This window comes from Zeus faber (assembly GCF_960531495.2).
Source record: "Zeus faber genome assembly, chromosome: 1".
Taxonomy (NCBI): domain Eukaryota; kingdom Metazoa; phylum Chordata; class Actinopteri; order Zeiformes; family Zeidae; genus Zeus; species Zeus faber.
Genome location: NC_137193.1, coordinates 51790119 through 51810473, shown reverse-complemented (window position 1 = coordinate 51810473; position 20355 = coordinate 51790119). Strand labels below are relative to the sequence as shown.

The following is a 20355-nucleotide window of genomic DNA, read 5'->3' as shown; positions in this document are numbered from 1 at the left end:
AGAGTCAGTTCAGCATTGAGAACCTCCCGGAAATGCTTGAAAGAAAAAGTTGTCATCCCCTGTTTTCTGCTTAGGATAAACCGATTCCAAAAATAGGGCCAGGCTTTTTGAACTTGTTTGTAAAAATTCCCCACACTGACAAAGAGCATCAAAGTCCCAATTCCAAACGCCATTGAGACAAGGACTTCAAATAAAACATCAGTCACTGGTGGGGGAAATACTGTGCAGGGAAACTAAGAATTGAAGCAGTTGCTTCCAAGATCCACCTTAAAGGAACATATCAATCGCAGTGGTCCAGGCTGGGCTCCTTGAATGGTAATTTGAGTCACCCGTGTGCTGTAAAGACCTGATGCTATCAAAGGCAAACTAAAAGGTTGCGTGACTGTATAACTCAAGTAATCTCATTTACTGTCAGGTAATCAGTTTGGCCTTTTCAACACTGACGAGATTGCCTTTGAAAACAGCTTCTATGTCACTATGGGGACCTCTTGTGATGTCTTAAGGGATACAGTACATAATATAGTCAGTGGTATTCTGGTAACCATCTCATTCTATTAAACTCTACCAACTTGGCCAAATACATTTTCACATACAATCCGTTTGTCTTGTAAGGGATGGTGAATTGTACGGACAAACAAGTAATATAAAGAGGTCCAAAAAAACGTAATATACAGGATATACAAATGTATAATAAAAATATGCAGAAGGGAAATTAAACGGTATGTCAACAACATAACCATCTTAGTTTTGACAGGAATAGATAGTGTGCGCTTGTTAGCGCACACAAGGAATGTCCCATGAACACACATGCATGCCTGTACGGATGTAGTGGAGAAATAAAAAACAGGACTGGGCGCAGGACTGGCCGGTGGAATTTGAGTTCAGGGTTAATGTTGGATAAGGGAGAGAAATGAGGGGAGGGGTAAATCTGAAGGATGATCCAAGGCACTAAGACTGCAAAGCTGATGGTGATCAGACCGATTTCCTAAAACCAAGAATCAAACGACCTCATTTCGATGGTCTTTCATACACAAGCAAGTGCATGTCGTAGAGTAACCAACCAACCACACACACACACACACACACACACACACACACACACACACACACACACACACACACACACACACACACACACACACACACACACACACACACACACACACACACACACACACACACACACACACAAGCATGGACAAAAGCATCCGTCACACTAGGGTTGAACAATATACTGTATCATTGTAATATCGATATTGACATTAGGACTAGATATCTTCTGGGATTTTTATGATCATTATATTGTGATGGTGTTCTGCATTTCAGTTAAGTGATGACATTTTTTGAACTTCTTCGACTCTTCTCGATGTTCTAATCAATGCCTCGACCTGCTTGGTCATAATACCCACATTACTTATGATTGATTGATATTTATCAAAACCTATTGTGATATTCGATGTTGTCAATATCGCCCAGCCCTACAAACCTTTATGGACATAATGTATGTGTGCACACGCATGCACAAATACCATTATGCAGAGACACATCGGAATGAACTCAAAAATGCATTCTCAGGCACTTGTACACATACACACACTCCAGACACAGCACCAACCCAAACATAAACAAACACACAGACACAGAGACACACATCCACAAAATCACCAATCCAAACTTCAATCATCCCTCGTGAGTCAGACTACATCCTCTCAAGCCAGACGTTTCCCAGCCGTGCTGCAGCTCAGCTTTTGCGACTTAAAAGGATTAGGCCGCCGCTCCTCATCCTCTTTGTCCCGACGCGCCGCCTGTGCCTTGGTGGAGACCCCCACCCGACCAGCCTCTACCTCCACCCCTCCAGCGTGCATTACATTGGCTTAAAAATAAACTCGTTGCGGTTGCTCCAGTCAGCAATCTGGCGCTGGGATGAGCCGGGCGAAGAACGGCACTCCTGGAAGAGGAGCTAAGCGGGACACACAGCTCACACGGGGGCTCCGTTTGTCCGTTTTTTTGCTTAATATAACATTTGTGACATGAGTGAGACACATGGACGGATCTTATGCTACATCTGTTTGAGTCAGCAAAGCTCCAGGCTGCATGTGGAGGCGGAAAATTGTCCAGATATATCAGTTCATATGTCAGAATGCTGAAAGAGCCAATACTTTTGAGTGCTTGTGAGAGACTGGTGGGAATGGATTCTTGGGTCCCTCATATATCATTAATCATCTCTTTGCCAAAGCTTTGTTAATGTGGTTAAAAGGTTTACAAATTAAGTTTTGCAGTAGTGTAATCCAAGGTATTCTAACTAGAGGCCACATCAGCCTAATGCAGAAAATACAGAAAAATTAAGAAGGCCTCTCTGAAAGTTGGTAAGAAGACTTGACCAAATCCAAGGTTCATTCTGGCATTACAAAGTGAAATTCAAGCACTTTCAAGTACTTTTATGAGCACCATTTTTTAATTTTCAAAGACTTCACACAAAACAAATAAAATGAATGTGATCTTTATTAAAGGGGACCTAATATGCTCCTTTTTACACATGTTGATATAGGTCTCTGAGGTCCCAAAAACATTATTGTGCTGAAAATACCACTCAGATTATGCATTGGAGCCATTATGACATGCCTCTAACACCAGACTGTTACAAAACGGGCTGTTTCAGTGTGTGTAGCTTTAATTGTGAATGAGCAGCCAAGCCCCTAGTTCTGAGCCAAAGGGGTTTGAGTGCATGTTCCGGATTATATGAGCCAATGGAGTTTGAGCTTTACGGCGGGGTCAGTTTTATTTATTATTTTATTTATTATTATTTATTTACTCAGTAAACTTTCACTGATTACACCTGATCAGTAAACTAAAATCTGTTTCTGAACACATTTCAGGTGAGAAATAAGCAATCCAGTTGCTAAATATTCACCCATATTAGATACTCATACAAGGCCTAATTTAAAAGTCTGTTCGACTTTGGTTGCCGTGCTCCAGGCTTGTGGGAGACATGGATACTGCACCACTCTCACGCACGGAGATTTTGTGTTTCATGTAAACGTCTGAAAATGAAATAAAAATAATGTATATCTAGAATAAAAACACACAATTTTAATAGTTTTTTTTGGAGAAATGTACAGCGGCTCTGATGGAGCACACGATCATATAGTATAAAGAAATCCATGACGAGTTGACCTCAGCTCGTGCAGTAGAAATAACCGTTGGAAACCTAACATTCAGAGCGGTTGGGAGAATCAGCGTTTAGTTCACAGTGATTACTTTGTCATTGGTTTACCTCATTATTTTACACTTTGGCCATGTCTAATATGAACATCCCACATTGTAACATTATATATAAAATAGAAAATAAGGAAAGCATAATAGGTCCAATTAATTAAAATAGATTATAGTCTTAGTCTTATTTGTCCACATTGTCCACTCATGGGTCTCATGGCTGGTAACGTACATAGTGTTGTTATGTAATAGCACACTGATTACACCAAAGCCAATTACATTTATTTTAACATGGAACAACGAGCATACCGGGACAATGACCAGATTGGGGGCGGATTAAGGGAAGTCAGTGCTCTCATGGTGAAAGCTGCAAGTGGAATTCACAGCCCCAGATTTTCTGCTTCAAAATAAACCACTTCTGGATGTTTGGGTGAACCAGATACATCTAATTTTATATTTCTGAGCAGGATTTGAAATAAACATTTTTGGATGCTATTGCGTGGTGTCGCTGCCATGGTGGCACACTGTCAGAATGAGAAGCATCCACACTTAAATATAACTAACCCCTACTGTGACTATGACTTATCAATCATTATGACTGTCAACAGGACACATTAACTGGACTTTCAAGTACTTTTTTAAGCACAATCTTTTACATTTTCAAGGACATCATGCAAATCAAATATAATACATTTTCAATATCTTTATTAGTTAAAATATAATATAGTCTCATTGTCTATTATTTATATTAGTATATATATTATATATACAGCATATACAGTATGTGTATATATATATATATATATATAGATAAATTATATTTTAATTATACCCCTTTTCCACTGCCTCAAAAACCCGGTAACAGCCGCTAACATCCAGCATTTGTCATTGGTTGGAAAGTAAAAACCGGGTCTCAGTTCCAGGTCAAATGACCCTGCAATAGTCAAGATTTTAATCGGCTCCACCTCCCATGGGCTCTGACACCTGGGTCAACACACTAATTTTGGCCCATTTACCTGCGGGATGCGACACGTGTTTAAGTACTAGACGCTGGTGCATAAATAGACAGGAATATCCCTGTATCATTTCATCATTTCATATCCCATTTAGAATCCAAAATCAGAAGTTATTGACTTTTTTTTCACATGGGGGACCATGAAATGTTGTGAGTGTGAGGATTGCATCGTGGGGAGCACAGCAGAGAGCCCCCAAACTCCCTGCCAGGCTCAGAGTCACTCCAGCACCGCCGCAAGCCGGTCCCTGCCGTCGAAGGACCAGTGTGCGCACCAGTGTGCTTCTACTGTAGTGTTGGGTCGTTGATGAACGACCCGATTCTTTTGAACGGCTCAAAATACCTTATTTTCCAAGTTGTTTGTTTAAGGTACTGTCTCTTCTACTGTTTTATTCCCAATCATACTGGCGCCATGACACAGCTCTTTTCCGACGTGTTCATGACGTTGAAAAAAATGCATTTTTCCTGGCAATGGTAAAGGTGTCAATGGCCTATTTTATTTTTAATTTTGGTGTGAAAACCGTATTAATCTCATTGTCATCTACTATAATAAGTGTCTTTTACCAACCATGCTGGATTTAATGTCCTTGGCATACTCTATGTTGTAAAAGTGATTCTGTGATTGTTTTTTACCACATTACAATTTGATTAACAAAACCAGGGGGGATATCACATGTTTTCGATGATCGTGGGTTTTTTTCACGTATTACTGCACAAAATGGGCTACTTTGAAGGTATTCCCGTACTTACATTTTTGAGGATAAAATTCAAACACTTCAAGCACCTCAATGATCTGGTAGGAACCCTGCAATAAGTCAGTTTTCATATTCTTCCTTCTTTGGTTGACGGGGGAATTTGATTGAAATGATGCATGGATCACATATGCACTGATTACACATATTTAATTGGTATGATTGGTTCCCTGTGTCTCCCTCTCTCTCTCTATATATATATATATATATATATAGATATACAGTATATTGCTGTCACAGAAGTTCATCTGTCAGTGTTTTGTGTGTGAGAGAGAGAAAGAGAATGAGAAGGCATGCTGAGCTGTGTCTGCACACTGACTGGTCACATCAGTGTCAACCAGAAGGATAAACACACACACACACACACACACACACACACACACACACACACACACACACACACACACACACACACACACACACACACACACACACACACACACACACACACACACACACACACACACACACACACACACAATTTATGCATAGTTAGAATGAGCTACTGTGGATATCCATGTCTACAAACCCAGCTATGCTTGTCCCTGGTCTCTCTCTCTTTCCCTCTCTCTATCTCTCTCTCTCTCTCTCTGTCTCTCTGTCTGTCTCTTTCGCTCTCTCTCTCTCTATCACAAGGCGGACAGAACCTGTGACTCCCTGCTAACACGCACCGCCGGAGACCACGGCTGGAAGACTGAACTGTCTTGGGTTTGCCATCGAGAGTCACAGGTGAGGTTGGAGAACAGAGGAAGAGAGGATAAGAGGAGATCGATTGAGGGACGGAGAGTGGAGGAGATGAAAAGTAAGAGAGGTAAGCGGCAGACAGGTGGGAAGGGGAGGGCAGAGCGATAAGAGAAGAAAGGGGAAGAGAAAAGGAAAACATTTGAAAGGAGAAGAGATGAAAGCGAAGGGAAAAGGGCTCTAATTGCAAGGGGATGGAGAGGCTGAAGAAGAGATCAAAGGAAGGTCCTTGATATGGACGAGAGAAACAACGGAGGAGGATTACTCTCCGAACTTGAGGTGAAGATTAAGATCAAGAGATCATGAAGAGTAGAGGTGGAGAAAGAAAAGAAAGATCATCATCATCATCATAATCATCGTCGTTTTGGCTCAGCGCAGCCAATTCTGCTTAGTCAGCGACATGGGCAGTAGTTGCCACGCCCACTGATTCCCTCAGGACCAGGTCATAATATAAATTGTGTAGGGTCCGATGCCACTCAGTTATTAAGACATGGCAACACACACACACACACACACACACACACACACACACACACACACACACACACACACACACACACACACACACACACACACACACACACACACACACACACACTCTTGATTTGGTCTTGGAAAGCTATTCTAAATGTATTTGTTCAACATTTTGTAATTAACATGGTATTGAACTTGATTTGTACTGTTCTCTGGTGTTGGCCTCTACTTAAGTGACAGAAATGTCTTTTTTTTTTTTTGGGATTTGTAATTGATCAATTAAACATTGACTGAACACAGACTGTTCTCCTGCTCCCAAGTCCATTAAATGGATGCAAGGATTTAATCTGTGTCATTCCAAATGGACCATCACCAAATGGACCAAAGGAGACAGGAGAAACAAGAGGCTAGGAGAGGATGCTGAACGAGGAAGAGGAAATAAGTGAGAACCCGAAACAAGAGGACGGACGATACGAGAAGAGAAGAGGAGAGGAGAGGAGAGGAGAAGAACGAAGCAGAAGTGGAAAATCTGGGTTCAGATAGAAAAATTCCACTGAAACCAACTGGATCTGTTTCAGGCTACAGCAAAATCATGGCAGGACTTTTACTTTCTGGACCGGGGAATTTACAAGAATACAACATAAAAGGCCGAAAAGACATGAAGAAGATGTGAAGAAGACATGAAGAGGACGTGAAGAGGACGTGAAGAGGACGTGAAGAGGACGTGAAGAAGACATGAAGAAGACATGAAGAAGACGTGGAGAAGACGTGGAGACACCGACCCGTGGACTCCCAGCCAGCTCTGCGCCCGGCGCCTCCTTCTTCTGCTCCTCGGCGATGACATCTTTTAGATACTCATTAACCTGGAAGAGAGGGAAAAAACAATGGCAGCATATTCGTACAAAATATTTTGGTAACATGTCTTTCCATCAGGGTTTGTTGAACGCTTTGAGAAACTGAAGTGGAAGTTGTTTTAAATGTATTTTTGTGAAAGTTTCTCTAACTTTCACGACCAAGCAGGGACGTTCGTTACCTTGAGGCACTGCTTTCGTCTTGGAAGGTTCCCCCGGTTCTCTCTGCTGCTGTACATATAAAATGTTCTACCATGACGCCCTCATAAGGTATCATTATGTCTGACTTGATCATGGTTTGGGGTCGTTTGGGGGAGGAAGTAGAACATGAAGCCCGAAAGGCAGATTTTAATGGTCTGTGGTATGATTTGGGTTTGCGCTACGCATTGGAAAAGACACGATTACAGTTGAGCAGCCGAGAAAAACTTTAACAAGGATGAGCTGAAACTTTCTCTTGAAAACACAAAGTCATTTGCATGCTTGCAACTTTATTTGAGAGGCAAGGAGTAAGAAAGAGACCTTCCCAAAAGGCTCCCAACTCTCTCTGGTGACCTATTATTGATAATCATAATAATAATAATAATAATAATAATAATAATAATAATAATAATAATAATAATAATAATAATAATAAATAAACAAATAAACTAATAATAATAATAATAATAATAATAATAATAATGATAATAATAATAATAATGTCAGGTAAATTTTATCTCAAAGTGCACCAATCTAGTAAATATAACAGCATGTTCAAATTTAAAAGCAAGTTAAAAGTAATAAGACAAGAGAGAGTGCAAAACAACTTTCTGACTTAAAAGAGGCAAGAGATTGTGGTGCCCTCAGGTGTTGGAGAAGGGTGTTCCAGAAGCGAGGTGTGCCTGACTCCTCCTCATAAAGCCTCTCCTTATTGAGGACATGGCAAATGGAAACAACCGTATAGAATACACCACAAAGGCCTAGTTTTTAGCAGTCCTCTCACATTTCATGGTTCATTTAATTCAAATACATTTACTGTATGTGAAGAAACCACCACTGATGCCATCAAGAACACGTTGACACACATGCCTAATCAATATAAGTCCATTGTTATGACGTGATAGGCCACCTGGAACACTGTACCCAAAACATATTTCTCACCTGCACATGTCCTTGTGTATTTTTTTTGCGACATGTAAACATATAAATATCAATTAATTTCTCCCAGGTCTGGTTTTGGCCTATTCGAAAACAACACACACACGCACGCACGCACGCACGCACGCACGCACGCACGCACGCACGCACGCACGCACGCACGCACGCACGCACGCACGCACGCACGCACGCACGCACGCACGCACGCACACACACACACACACACACACACACACACACACACACACACACACACACATTCTTGTACTGGTATCAAAGTGAAATCAGAGTAAATACAATGGGTAAGTGAGGACCCATGTTTTTGGTGCACTTCCCAACCAAAAAAATTGTCATTTCGGAGACCAGTCCTCACAAGTACAGTGAAACAAGCACACACACACACACACTCACCTTGTTGATCCAGGTGGTGACTGCGTCCTCCGTGTCGTACGGGGTTTCAACCTCAGGGTCGCAGGGGAAATAGTGGCGCACGCAGGCTGACACCTTCTCCTTGCTCACGGTTTCCACCGTGTATGCCATCATCAGTGAGTCGATCATGGCCAGGTGGGTACTCTGAGAGACAAAGGAGAAAGAGAGAGAGAGAGAGAGAGAGAGAGAGAGAGAGAGAGGAATCAGAGCCTCCTTCCATATACTGTGTACTGTAACCCCATTCATCTTCATTTACATTTTAGTCTTTTGATCATAGCAACGGCTAATATGAACATTGATATTTCGGATCCACATGCTTTTGTAGTTTTGTTTGTTTTATTGCAAAATAAAACAAAAACAAAACAAAACATTATGAACTACCATAAATTGTTGGCAAAATCAGAATTTGAGTAAAGGTCTACTTAGGAGTTTCAGTTCAAAGATTAAAAACACTATAAAAAACATTTATTTAAAAAAATGTCTTTCTGTTGTTGTCCCCCTCAGCGGGGAGTGATTTATGGCTGAAGCATGGCATGAGCATCCTGTCTCCAGTCGACTCTTCCCTCATGGCTGTTGCCCCGACAACAAGTGTGTCTGTCCCCAGATACACGACCCAGTTTACTCACAGTGACGAGTGATGGTGAGTGGCGGTAATAGGGCTGAGTAAGACGTTTCCCTGACACCACGTCCAATTATAACTGGATTTGCTGCTCGGCTTTGCCAGAAATTATCATTATAGCAACTTTAAAGATGCTCCATAAGATAAATATGTACTGTATATTCATTGTACAGGGTTCCACTACTGGCAGTTGAACATTACATTTCTAAAATAATGAGGACCCATCATGGATTATCTCTGATTTTGTCAACCAATGACCAATTCAGTGTTTTTAACGTTATGTCCAGGGGTTGCCAGTGATTGGCAACTGTGGTATCAAGGTATTTGTGACAGCAGTGGGAACGGTTCTCATAACTCTTATAAGCTGCGCCATTATTAGTTTGGGGCCAGTTGGGGTTTTTTGAGTTAATTTTAAAATACTTAAAATAAAGACCCTAACCTTTCTGTTTACCTCTGACTCCACCCGCACAAGAGGCACAAACCATATGTAAATGTATTTAAATTTGGTCACGTCTGCTAATCCGTGATAAAGTTAAACTGTCGGAACTGTCACATATACTGCATGTCATATCTGACGGCTGGAAATGTTGATGCCGTAAATTTAATTTGCCTGTCAACCGAATTCTGTAGCTTGGACTGTGTTAGTAATCTCAGTCAGGGCAGTTGGAACTCTTTAATTATTCACGTTTTAATTAACCCCACTTTTTAACGACATCCATGTCCCAGCAGAGGCGTTAGATCCAAGGCAGCACAAAAGCAAACACAACCTCATTTTTATTTAAGAGAAATTATATAAAATATATGATGTGCAGGTCTGTGGTTGATATGATATTGTGATGGTTTTGTTGCACCATAATGACATGTGTACACAAAGGCCGTGGACAGCCTGGAGGTTGTATACCTTAGCTGTTTGGATTCACCTGAGCTTCCCTATGAGTCAACTGTATAGAAAAAGTCCCCAGTAATCTAACTGCCAAATATTTAGAAAACCTTTGACTAATTTAAACCTGAGCTTCAGCTTTTCCACGATAGAACACAATTAACCAGCCGTGAACTTAAGAGTGACCTTAGACTCTGCAGTGACGCAATAGAATGGTAATAATGGTTTTATGGAGGGAAGACATTCAAGATTGATATTGTTTCATTAATCGTTCAATGGCTTTTTGCAGTGCATCAATTCATGGTAAATGAGAGTGAAAGAAGATTTATCTATATGCTCTATTCCAACTGGAGAACCATTGTAACATTTGTTGGATACGATTAAAAACATCAGCCGCACGCACACACGCACAGACAAGTCACATATACATCCACACAGACAGTCAAACATGCACAGCTCACACACAAAATCACCCATGGAGAAACTACACACACGTGCTTGCACACGCACGCACGCACGCAGGCATGCACACACACACCTATTCGAAAACAAGTCACATATACACCCACAGACAGTCAAAGATGCACAGCTCACACACAAAATCACCCATTGAGAAAACACACACACACGCACACGTGTACACACACACACACACACACACACACACACACACACACACACACACACACACACACACACACAAATATCTATACTGTTTTCTGGATACTGTTGTGTTGCAGGGACAGAACATTAGCGTTCTAAACTGTTGTCTCTGATCTGGCAACCAAACAGTAAAGCATCCCATTTAATAAGCCACCGCTGAGGTGCTCAGCGCTGCCCTCCATTTATCCTGTCCAAACAGTGTGGTAACAACACACTAGCATTGGGACATAAACATCTCCCTCGCTAATAACACAACCCCTTCATAAACACAAACATTACATTATTAGCCAACACACAACAGTTAAAAATGGCTTACAACCTAGGTCTCATCTACAATGGCCAGGTGACCAGTGTCAGTTTACCTACCCAATGACTCAAAAGTTCCGTTGACCACACCTAAACAGTGCAATGGGGTGCATCCATTTGCCACCCATTGACCCCAATGATCCTTCTATTCTATATCATTCCAACTGTACCTTGATAATTCAAAAGATACAGGCTTGGTTCTCTGGATAAAAGCAGGTCATTTGGTTAAATAAACTGGTTTGTCGGCTGAGTGTCTCATGTTTGTAGAAGACTAGGTTCAAATATGGGATAAATGGAGCATAGATACTGCCATGGTGGAATAAAGGGTTTTCTTTGTGAGCCAAACCTGGACAGTGTGGTTTCCGTAAAGGTCATTAATACTTTAAAGTTCAGAGAGCATAAATAGATAAACTGAACAGAGATTAAGGCAGTACCAAGGAAACAGTGAAATCCCAAGGCACACATAGGGTACGAGTCATATGACCTTGGGTAAATGTCAAACTGAGGCAAGAGGGAGGAGGAAAGGACCGAGGAGCTGGAAAGATGCAGAGTGGACAGGAAGAGAAGGGAAAAGGGAAAAGGAAGTAGGAGTGAAGGACGTACGGTCTCATCGTCCAAAGAGCTTTCAATGAGGTCCATCTGCCATCAACAGTAACACTGTTTTCTATTAGTATTTTCTTCCTAATTATACCATGACTTCACATCACTTCAGCCTTTAGTCATTGTAGTGTTCACATGCATGGTCTTTGAAAGCAAAGCAGATAATACTCATACACTTCTTCCCTGGCCAGTGTGCATACAGTATTACAGTAGTCGACAATACACCATTCCAACAGTTCAATGAGGAGTTCAGTGCCTTGCTCATGGGTCGGGTCCACTTATTAACACAGATTACCACATTGGAATTCAAACTGCCTTTTCTTCCACATGAATGGTTCTTATCATTGCTCTTCGACTAAATACAATGGTGAGCAACCTTGTTTTTGCTAGGCACAGACACACACACACACACACACACACACACACACACACACACACACACACACACACACACACACACACACACACACACACACACACACACACACACACACACACACACACACACACACACAGACAAACACATATTTTCTGCTTTGTCATCAAAGCTTATTGCGTCTATAAATCACATATTGATTTCTCTATGGTAAGAAGACGCTCCTTTGTGGTCAATATCCTGTTTTTATTACCCTGCTACATTACTGGCATACCGCATTACCGCCCCTGGGGAAAAAGGCAAGCACCACTTCTTTTCATTGCTGCTCTTCTGGAAATGAAAATCAGAAAATCCTCCCCTGAAGCTAATTTAATGGAGCACAAAAGACTAGATACCAAACTCTGGGTTGCATGGTCGACCTTATCGTCAAGCGACAGTTAAAATAAAATAAAATAAATTATCTCCTGTAGAAAGGTGAGACACGATACTCATGGTCTGAATTTGACTAAGTCAATTAAGCAGGGAGCCTGAATAAGATGTTACATAACCCCCAATACTTATGAGTGAATGGAGGATATCAGGAGAACAGTGTTGCTGAAGGTATGCTATCCCTGCTGTATAGGAGAGCAGCTGACAACAGGATCAACTGGATGAATGGATGGATGGATAGATGAATAAAAAGATACAGGTACCTGACAGACCCAACTCCTGACAAAGCAAAATGCTTCATTGCATTAACAAAGAGAAAGCTACATATTTTTTCTATGTAATTCAGTTGTGTTCATTCTGTGCAAATAAACCAAATTGTGGTGAATAAACGCAAGTGCTCTTTTCCTTTGGGTAATAGCTAATGATGATCTTAAGTCCCTCAAAAATAAGGCTTCATTATTCTAAAATAACAACAATAGAAAACTGAAAAGACGACTGCAGGAAGCAACATAGAAAGCAAGCACAGACAGAGTCAACAGACAGGACCTTGTGAATGAGCAAACATTGGCTAAAAGGTACGGTGACCCTGAGAGCTCAACGCACTGCAATTGCAACTTAAGAAAACACATGCAAATAGACAAAACAAAAGCAAACTACGAAAAACATAACCACATTAACAGTAAACACAAATGCATTAACAGAAAACACAACCGCATTGGCAGAAAACACAACCGCATTAACAGGAAACACAACCGCACTAACAGAAAACAAACGCATTAACAGAAAACACAACCACATTACCAGAAAACACAACCGCATTAACAGAAAACACAACCGCATGAACAGAAAACACAATCGCATTGACAGAAAGCACAACCGCATTAGCAGAAAACCCAACCGCATTAACAGAAAACACAAAGGCAAAACAACAGTGAGCAACACAATTACAGAAGTGAGCCACACCGGATGCACTGATTTATCAGCAATAAAATATATTAAACTAAATGATTTTGTGTCTGTAATTATCCTTCATCTGCTTCCTCCATGCAATAAATAAATAGAAAAAGCAACTTTATATCAATCCACAGTTTTTATTTAAGGCATTTAAGTGCAATGTTCCAGTGAAAACAGCTTCTACCTGCTTCATGATAGTGTGGTGAAGTTTGTGAACGATTCAAATATTTTGGGTGAATGAACTTAACTGAATCACCTTCTTAAACAATCCATTCATCAGTCAGTTCAGTTGAGCTCTAAGTTAGTTGCGTGCGAACGTTCTCAGTGAGTGAATCTTCCTTTTCACCCAAAAGATTTGAATCGTTCGTGACCACACTCTCACGGAGCCAGTAGAAACTGTTTTCTCTGGAATATCGCAAATCTTAAATTGCCTAAATAAAAACTGTGGACTGATATAAAAGTTCTTTTTTTCTATTTATTAATTGCATGGAGGAAGCAGATGGAGGATAGTTACAGACACTAAATAATTTAGTTTAATATATTTTATTGCAGATAAATCGGTGCATCTAGTGTGGCTCACTTCCATAATGTGGTTTTGCGCTGTGTTTTCTGTTAATGTGGTTGTGTTGCTGTTATTGTGGTTGAATTTTCTGTTAATGCGGTTGTGTTTTCTGTTGATGTGGTTGTGTTTTCTGTGAATGAGGTTGTGTTTTCTGTTGACGCGGTTGTGTTTTCTGTTAATGCATTTGTGTTTTTCTTAATTTGCTTGTGTTTGGTCTATTTGCATATGTTTTCCTAAGTTGCAGCGCACTGAGCTCTCAGGGCCACTGTAAAAAGGTTATTTAACATTGAAGTGTGGTTTGCCAAGTCCACTCAGACCCTCAGGGTGGCTGCAAATGTCTAAAAACGGATAAGGGTTCAGCTTCAGGTAACTTCGCACAAGCTCAGCTGGACATGGAAAAGCACTCCGTCTGTCTCTATAAACTCCTTCGACTGGTCCATATTTAAAGGCAGCAAAGTTGCATCTTTTTAGGGGAAGATTCACACCTGTGCACAGAAGATGGCAGACAGGGAGCGAGGTGCTGATACACCACGGAATTTAGGAGCTGCTTCCCAACTGGAATAGCCATAGAAATTAAGTGAAGCATGCAGAGTTACTTTTGCCAGACGACTCAGGCTGCACCATTTGCCTCCACCCCCTAATGGGGTGGTTTGTTTATGCAGACAAACTCATCTGCTGTCTGCGTGTATGACCTCAGACTGGGGACCAATGAAAGATGTAAATAAAATGGATGGATGGATGGTGACAGATGGCTTGACAATGAAAGAGAATGAGGAAACCATAACCATAACTAAAGCATTATTATCATTACATGGTTCATTCTGGCATTACAAAATGAATTGAAGGACTGTCAAGTCGTTTTTTGAGCACTATTTTTTAATTTCACTGTAAAGAAAAGTCAATCTCATTGTCTATTATTTATATTAGTATATCTATCTATCTATCTATCTATCTATCTATCTATCTATCTATCTATCTATCTATCTATCTATCTATCCATCCATCCATCTATTAATATATATACACAGTATATATCTTATTAATCTCATCGTCATCCACTATCAGTGACTATTCACATGTTTTCAATGATCAAAATATATTTTCAATTACTTTTCAAGCACTTCAGTACAAAAGCTATTCCATTACTTGAGGATGAAATTCAAACACTGAAAGCACCTCAAGTACCTGGTAAGAACCCTATTATTAGGGGTCCAGCCCTATTTTAATTGCTCGGGAAAAATTCTCTGAATTTCTCAGGCTAAAACTATTTGAAACAGAAGAACGGCAGAAGCTACGAACACGGTTACATCTTGTTTGAACCAGTATGTAACAAACATCTCGACCAAATTTGACTCAAATCACAGATGAGGTCTAAGTCATCGAACGCCAAGGTATCTACAACAGGGCTAAAACGATCTCGAACACAACAATTACAGAAATTACAAACACGGTTGAGGTGTCGTTTGATCCGGCATGTTTCAAACATCTCATGGTTTAAGTTTCATCCAAATCGACATATTGAGCAGAGTTAAGTGAAAAACCGACCAAATTTGACCCCAAGTATCCAGGTGGTCGTGTGTCATCGGCACGCCAACGTTCGAAAATAATGGAACGAGATGATTTAGAGTTTAGATTTAGAGTAAGACGCTTTCTGACGTCATCATACTATTTACTATAATGTACAGGTTCTGATTCAAATGTACATTGGCACCGTGTCCAGTGTGCGGTGTAGACTGTCACTTTGTAGTGCTTAGAGATTACAAACTATGCGTATATGTGTGTTTATGTACCTTCTTAACTGGAATATGTCTGTGGAACTGTTAGATTGATATTTTATCTCTTTGGTCACCATTACTTTGCCGGATTCGAGTCCAGAGTGAGTGTTTCAGACATCCTGAAACCCTCTCACTGCTCAGCCATCCATACTGTACTGCCTGGGGGTCGCCGCTGGCACAGAGAGCAGCACAGTGTCTGGATGTGAACCAAGCGGATGAGGAAAGAGTAGAACATAGGCGCGATATATGTATGTCTGCCAGTGGGTGAGGGGGGGTTTGAGTGTCAAACACTTCATTTCCTGCATTCTGGTGAATTTGTATGCACCAATTTGTGCCTTTTCTGCATCAATTTATGTAATTCTTTATTTATGTAAAGGCAAACACAAAATTCCGGCACCAGGTGACAGTTCAAAATATATGGAATATAATACAGTAAGGCTCTCAGGCATTCTGTATTGCTTTCAAATATTTATTCTCCTGTGGATCAACTTTTCTCATTTTATATTATCCCACATTTTGGCCATAACGAATAAAACACTGATCAATCAATCCGTTAGATAATGAGACCTGTCTGCGTGCGCACGATGCCAGCAGACAGGAGGAGACGCTGTGGCGCCACTGACTGAGATCACAACGCTGTGTGTGAGTGTGTGTGTGTGTGTGTGTGTGTGTGTGTGTGTGTGTGTGTGTGTATGTGTGTGGGTGTGTGTTTGGACGCACAGTGGAGCAGTTGGCACAGGGGCGCACAGTGGAGCAAATTTCGCCCGATCGCTCCCTCTCCATGCGTAATGCGCAATTTGCGCCCGTCTCCCTTTTTTCTCTTCCTATATTTCCCATGGGGGCTCAACTTTATCTGTGGGTGCTTGGGCCGACAAGTACCCACGGGATCGGTGCCTACGAAGGAGAAAACACTTGGATGAGCATTTGACTTGGATGAGCAATGTTTGATGAACATTTGGATGTTCAGAGGCACTGCAATCTGCCCTGCCTTGCCTGTCATGCGGGCAAGGGAAGGAGAACGAGAGAGGTAGAGGGAGGGGGCAAAATGGCGGCGCTTAGATATGCTCCCTGTCTGATTATATGAATTCAAGCCTTCAGTATTCTCCACATCAGAGCTTGGTAGTGTTCCATCACTGCAACCCCCGCCACACACGCACGCACGCACGCACGCACTCACGCACGCACGCTCACCTATAAACATCGAGAGTACACAAGCACAAAAAAATATATATATATGTGCGCTCCCACTCAACCCACTCAGACACATCTACACACCCTGCCTGCTGGAGCGTATCCATAGCAACGGAGTGGGTGCTCAACAGGGGTTGGGAATGGAGAGCGGTGGGAACGACTCTAACGGTGGAAGAAGTGCACGTACGCCGATCCATCCTTCTCCCCACCCTCCTAATGCATCAACCTCTCCCATTGTAAAAACTGACAGAACTAACACACACTTACAGTTTTAGTACAGCACAGTTAGAGCATATAAAGAAATTACAAATGTGGCCCAAGGGCGGTGGTTAAGCGGCGGCTGCAGATGCCGACCGGAGCGAAACAGGGACTAAAGCTACATTAAATTTCTCAATGAAAGGGATTAGCTTCTTCAACTCAACAGAAAAAGATCCCTTGTTGTATACCGTTTGTCAGGATTTTTGCCAAATATATAGATCATATATTTGACATTTTGCTACATAGTCTAACATCTTGTTCAATGTCATCAGAAAGAAAATTAGTCATACGACTACACCAAGGGATCAATAAAACAAGCTATTATATCTGCAGAAGAGGCCTTTATATTTTACATTCCACACATTGTCCACAAAAACGTAAGAATTTTGCCTGTTTCCATGCTGCAAAATGTCAAGAGGTGGATGAAGGTGAAGGTGATGTCAAGAGGTGAAGGAACAGGATATTGGTTGCTAGATAGGTGGCAGAAACCTGACGCAGCAACGATTGTGTTGTTACAAAAGTGTCCAATTAAAAAGGGAATCGATTACACCTTAGGCTCTAGTAAGCATCTCTCCTGAGTTAGAGGCCAGGAGCAAGGCACTGACTCCAAGCATGCGTCAGGGGTAAATGGCCCTGCTCTTTGACATTCCCATGGCAGAGGTCAAGGAAAAGAGAATGCCCCTAAAAAGATAGATAAACTCTATCATCATTTTATTATACCATTTTTGCATGACTTAGCATTTGGTGCTGTTTAACTGTTTAATATAGTGGAATCCATATCTTCACAACAGACACACAGTATGTGGACGAAATTATCTGCTGTGCGTTTATACAATATACACCTTTCCAAGAATAGAGAAAGTAAATAGATGTTGACCACCACAGGGGACAAGGGGGTCAATAGCTAAGACGCGTTCCACTTCCACTCACTTTAAATTAATGGCTTTCCCAGGGGGAAGGAGAATCACCAGAGCCAAACGCTGGTAGTCTTAGATTAATCTCGTGTTGTCTTGTAGCTATTTAAACTGGAGAACCAACCATAGTTATACCATCTTCCAAAAATTTAATTTGAATGCAAATAAATCAATTAATAACATGCTGTTTTATTTTCTGCGCTCTCATCTTATTTCTCATTTTATTGTGTTTCTTTTATGTTGTATACTCAGGGCTCCAGACTAACTTTTTACAATGGTAGCACAGGTGCACCTACCTTTTTTAATTAGGTGCACCCACATTTTTTCAGGTCAGGGTTATGCATCTTTGGCCTGAGGACAGTGGAGACAAGTGGAATGGTTAACTCCGCCAATGATGTTGGGTCTGGGCTGGGTCTTTCAGGGCCGGGGGCAGGTTTAAGGGGAACTGCAGCATTTTTCTTGACGAAAAAAAAAATATCAATAGTTCTAAGGGTTTGCATCTCTCCCTCATAAGACGAACCGATACTTATCTAGATACATGGGCGACGATACGATTCAGGGACGATACATTTTAATATGGAACGATTCTAGATTCATGTCCATCTGCTCCTGGGCTTATTCCAACTAGCCCACTCTCTACAATAAACTGTGTGTCTGAAACGCCATCGTCTGTGTCTCTGGGCCGCAGGTCCCTAAAAACACCACTTCGGTGGCAAGTGGTAGGTGAAACTGCCATAGTTGCAATATCATCATCAGTTGAAGCTCTGAATGGCACGCTGAGACGCAGTGCAGGGTTCAGGCTGAAAGGGAATTAAGAGAAAGATTTTGATTTATTTAGCTTCCTTTGTTTCTCGGGGTGTCTCAATTCCGATTCGAAATTGGAAATCGATCAAAATGAGTGTTTGATTGGGACTTAGAAATCACAAACAGGTTTGCGATTCTCCCCGTATTTTGTGGGTAATATTGTCCGGCATTGATCTTGGAGCGTTCAAGACAAAATAAATGTGATTTCTGGGGGGGGGGACTGGCAGCTTGTGAGTTCTAATATTTTAAATAAAAATTGTGCTCCAATTTAATAAAATATGATATTTTATAATATTTCCACTTGATTTGTCCACTTGAGAGGACAGAACAGAGACCGGCAGTTTGTGAGAAGTGCCGGTAGGTACCGGTACGTGCTCCATAACAGTAGTTTACGTTATGGATCCGATTTGGATTGTAATATCAAAGATAAGATAATAATGTTATACCAAACATGATGCTGTGATATGATGAGTAGAATTAGGAAAAAAGTCAGATTAGAAAAGAACATACAGAGCGGACACGGACGTGGGAGAGGGCTAGAGACACTCGCAGTGTCTTGAAAAGTTCGGCTCTTTTCAGTGACTGAAAAGAGGCAGCTCTTAAGCTCCCTAGCATTTCTTTTATCTATAAAATAGTATGAAATATTTTGTTTATATTTTTTTCGCTACAAAAAAATAACATTATTTATAATGATTAAATGTGACTGGACGTAAAGTAACATTATTGTGAAACAAGTGTTCTTCTTTACAAATACAAATACAACTTAATAGTCTAAAGATGGCATAGCCATCTATGCTGAAAGAAAAAAAAAATCTAAATCGTGACCTTAAAATTGAAAGTCCTATTATAAATACCCCTATTAGTATCTTACTTGTGTGGAAAATTTAAAACTCAATTCTAACTCAGAGAACTTCTTTATCCTCCAGACAGCGATACATTGTACGCGCTGTGCTGGTTTCTGTGCCTGTTTCAAGTCGTTTATCAAGTCGAGCAGACATTTTGTTTTTTTTGGTCAGTGTCCATCACAGGATAAAACAGATAGAAGCTTACAAAATGCCAAGGAATAACATTCCAATGAGGAACTATAAATAAGGGGAATCATAAATATAATTTTATCAGTGTGAATTGTCCGGATGCAAACACGGCTCTCCGTGCGGCCCAATCGCCGTGCCCTGTCCCTCCAAATAAAACAACTAAAAACAGTATGGGGTCGGTGCACGCAGGAACGGGGAGCGTCTCACAGACTTGTGAAGAAAGTTTTCTGCACATAACGAATGGAGAGGGGGTGTGAGAAACAGAGAAAGTCACAGAGAAAGTGTCCCCATTATGCACGGTTTCATTCCATACCGTTCCATACGCACTTGTTTAGTTCCATAAGGAGACGTAAAATAAAATAACCTACACCTAAAATAAAA

The 20355-nt window shown here is 41.1% G+C and overlaps 1 protein-coding gene across 1 annotated transcript in view; it reads right to left on the bottom strand.

The window, feature by feature from the left end:
- The window catches only part of camsap2a (calmodulin regulated spectrin-associated protein family, member 2a), a gene marked incomplete at both ends in the record, with an annotated part of 60572 nt that overhangs the window by 29013 nt on the left and 11204 nt on the right, over positions 1–20355 (bottom strand). Inside the window, 2 exons of the mRNA XM_079997292.1 lie at positions 6975–7055; positions 8592–8753. Of these exons, the coding sequence (XP_079853418.1) occupies positions 6975–7055; positions 8592–8753 (243 nt within the window). The remainder of the gene's footprint in view (positions 1–6974; positions 7056–8591; positions 8754–20355) is intronic.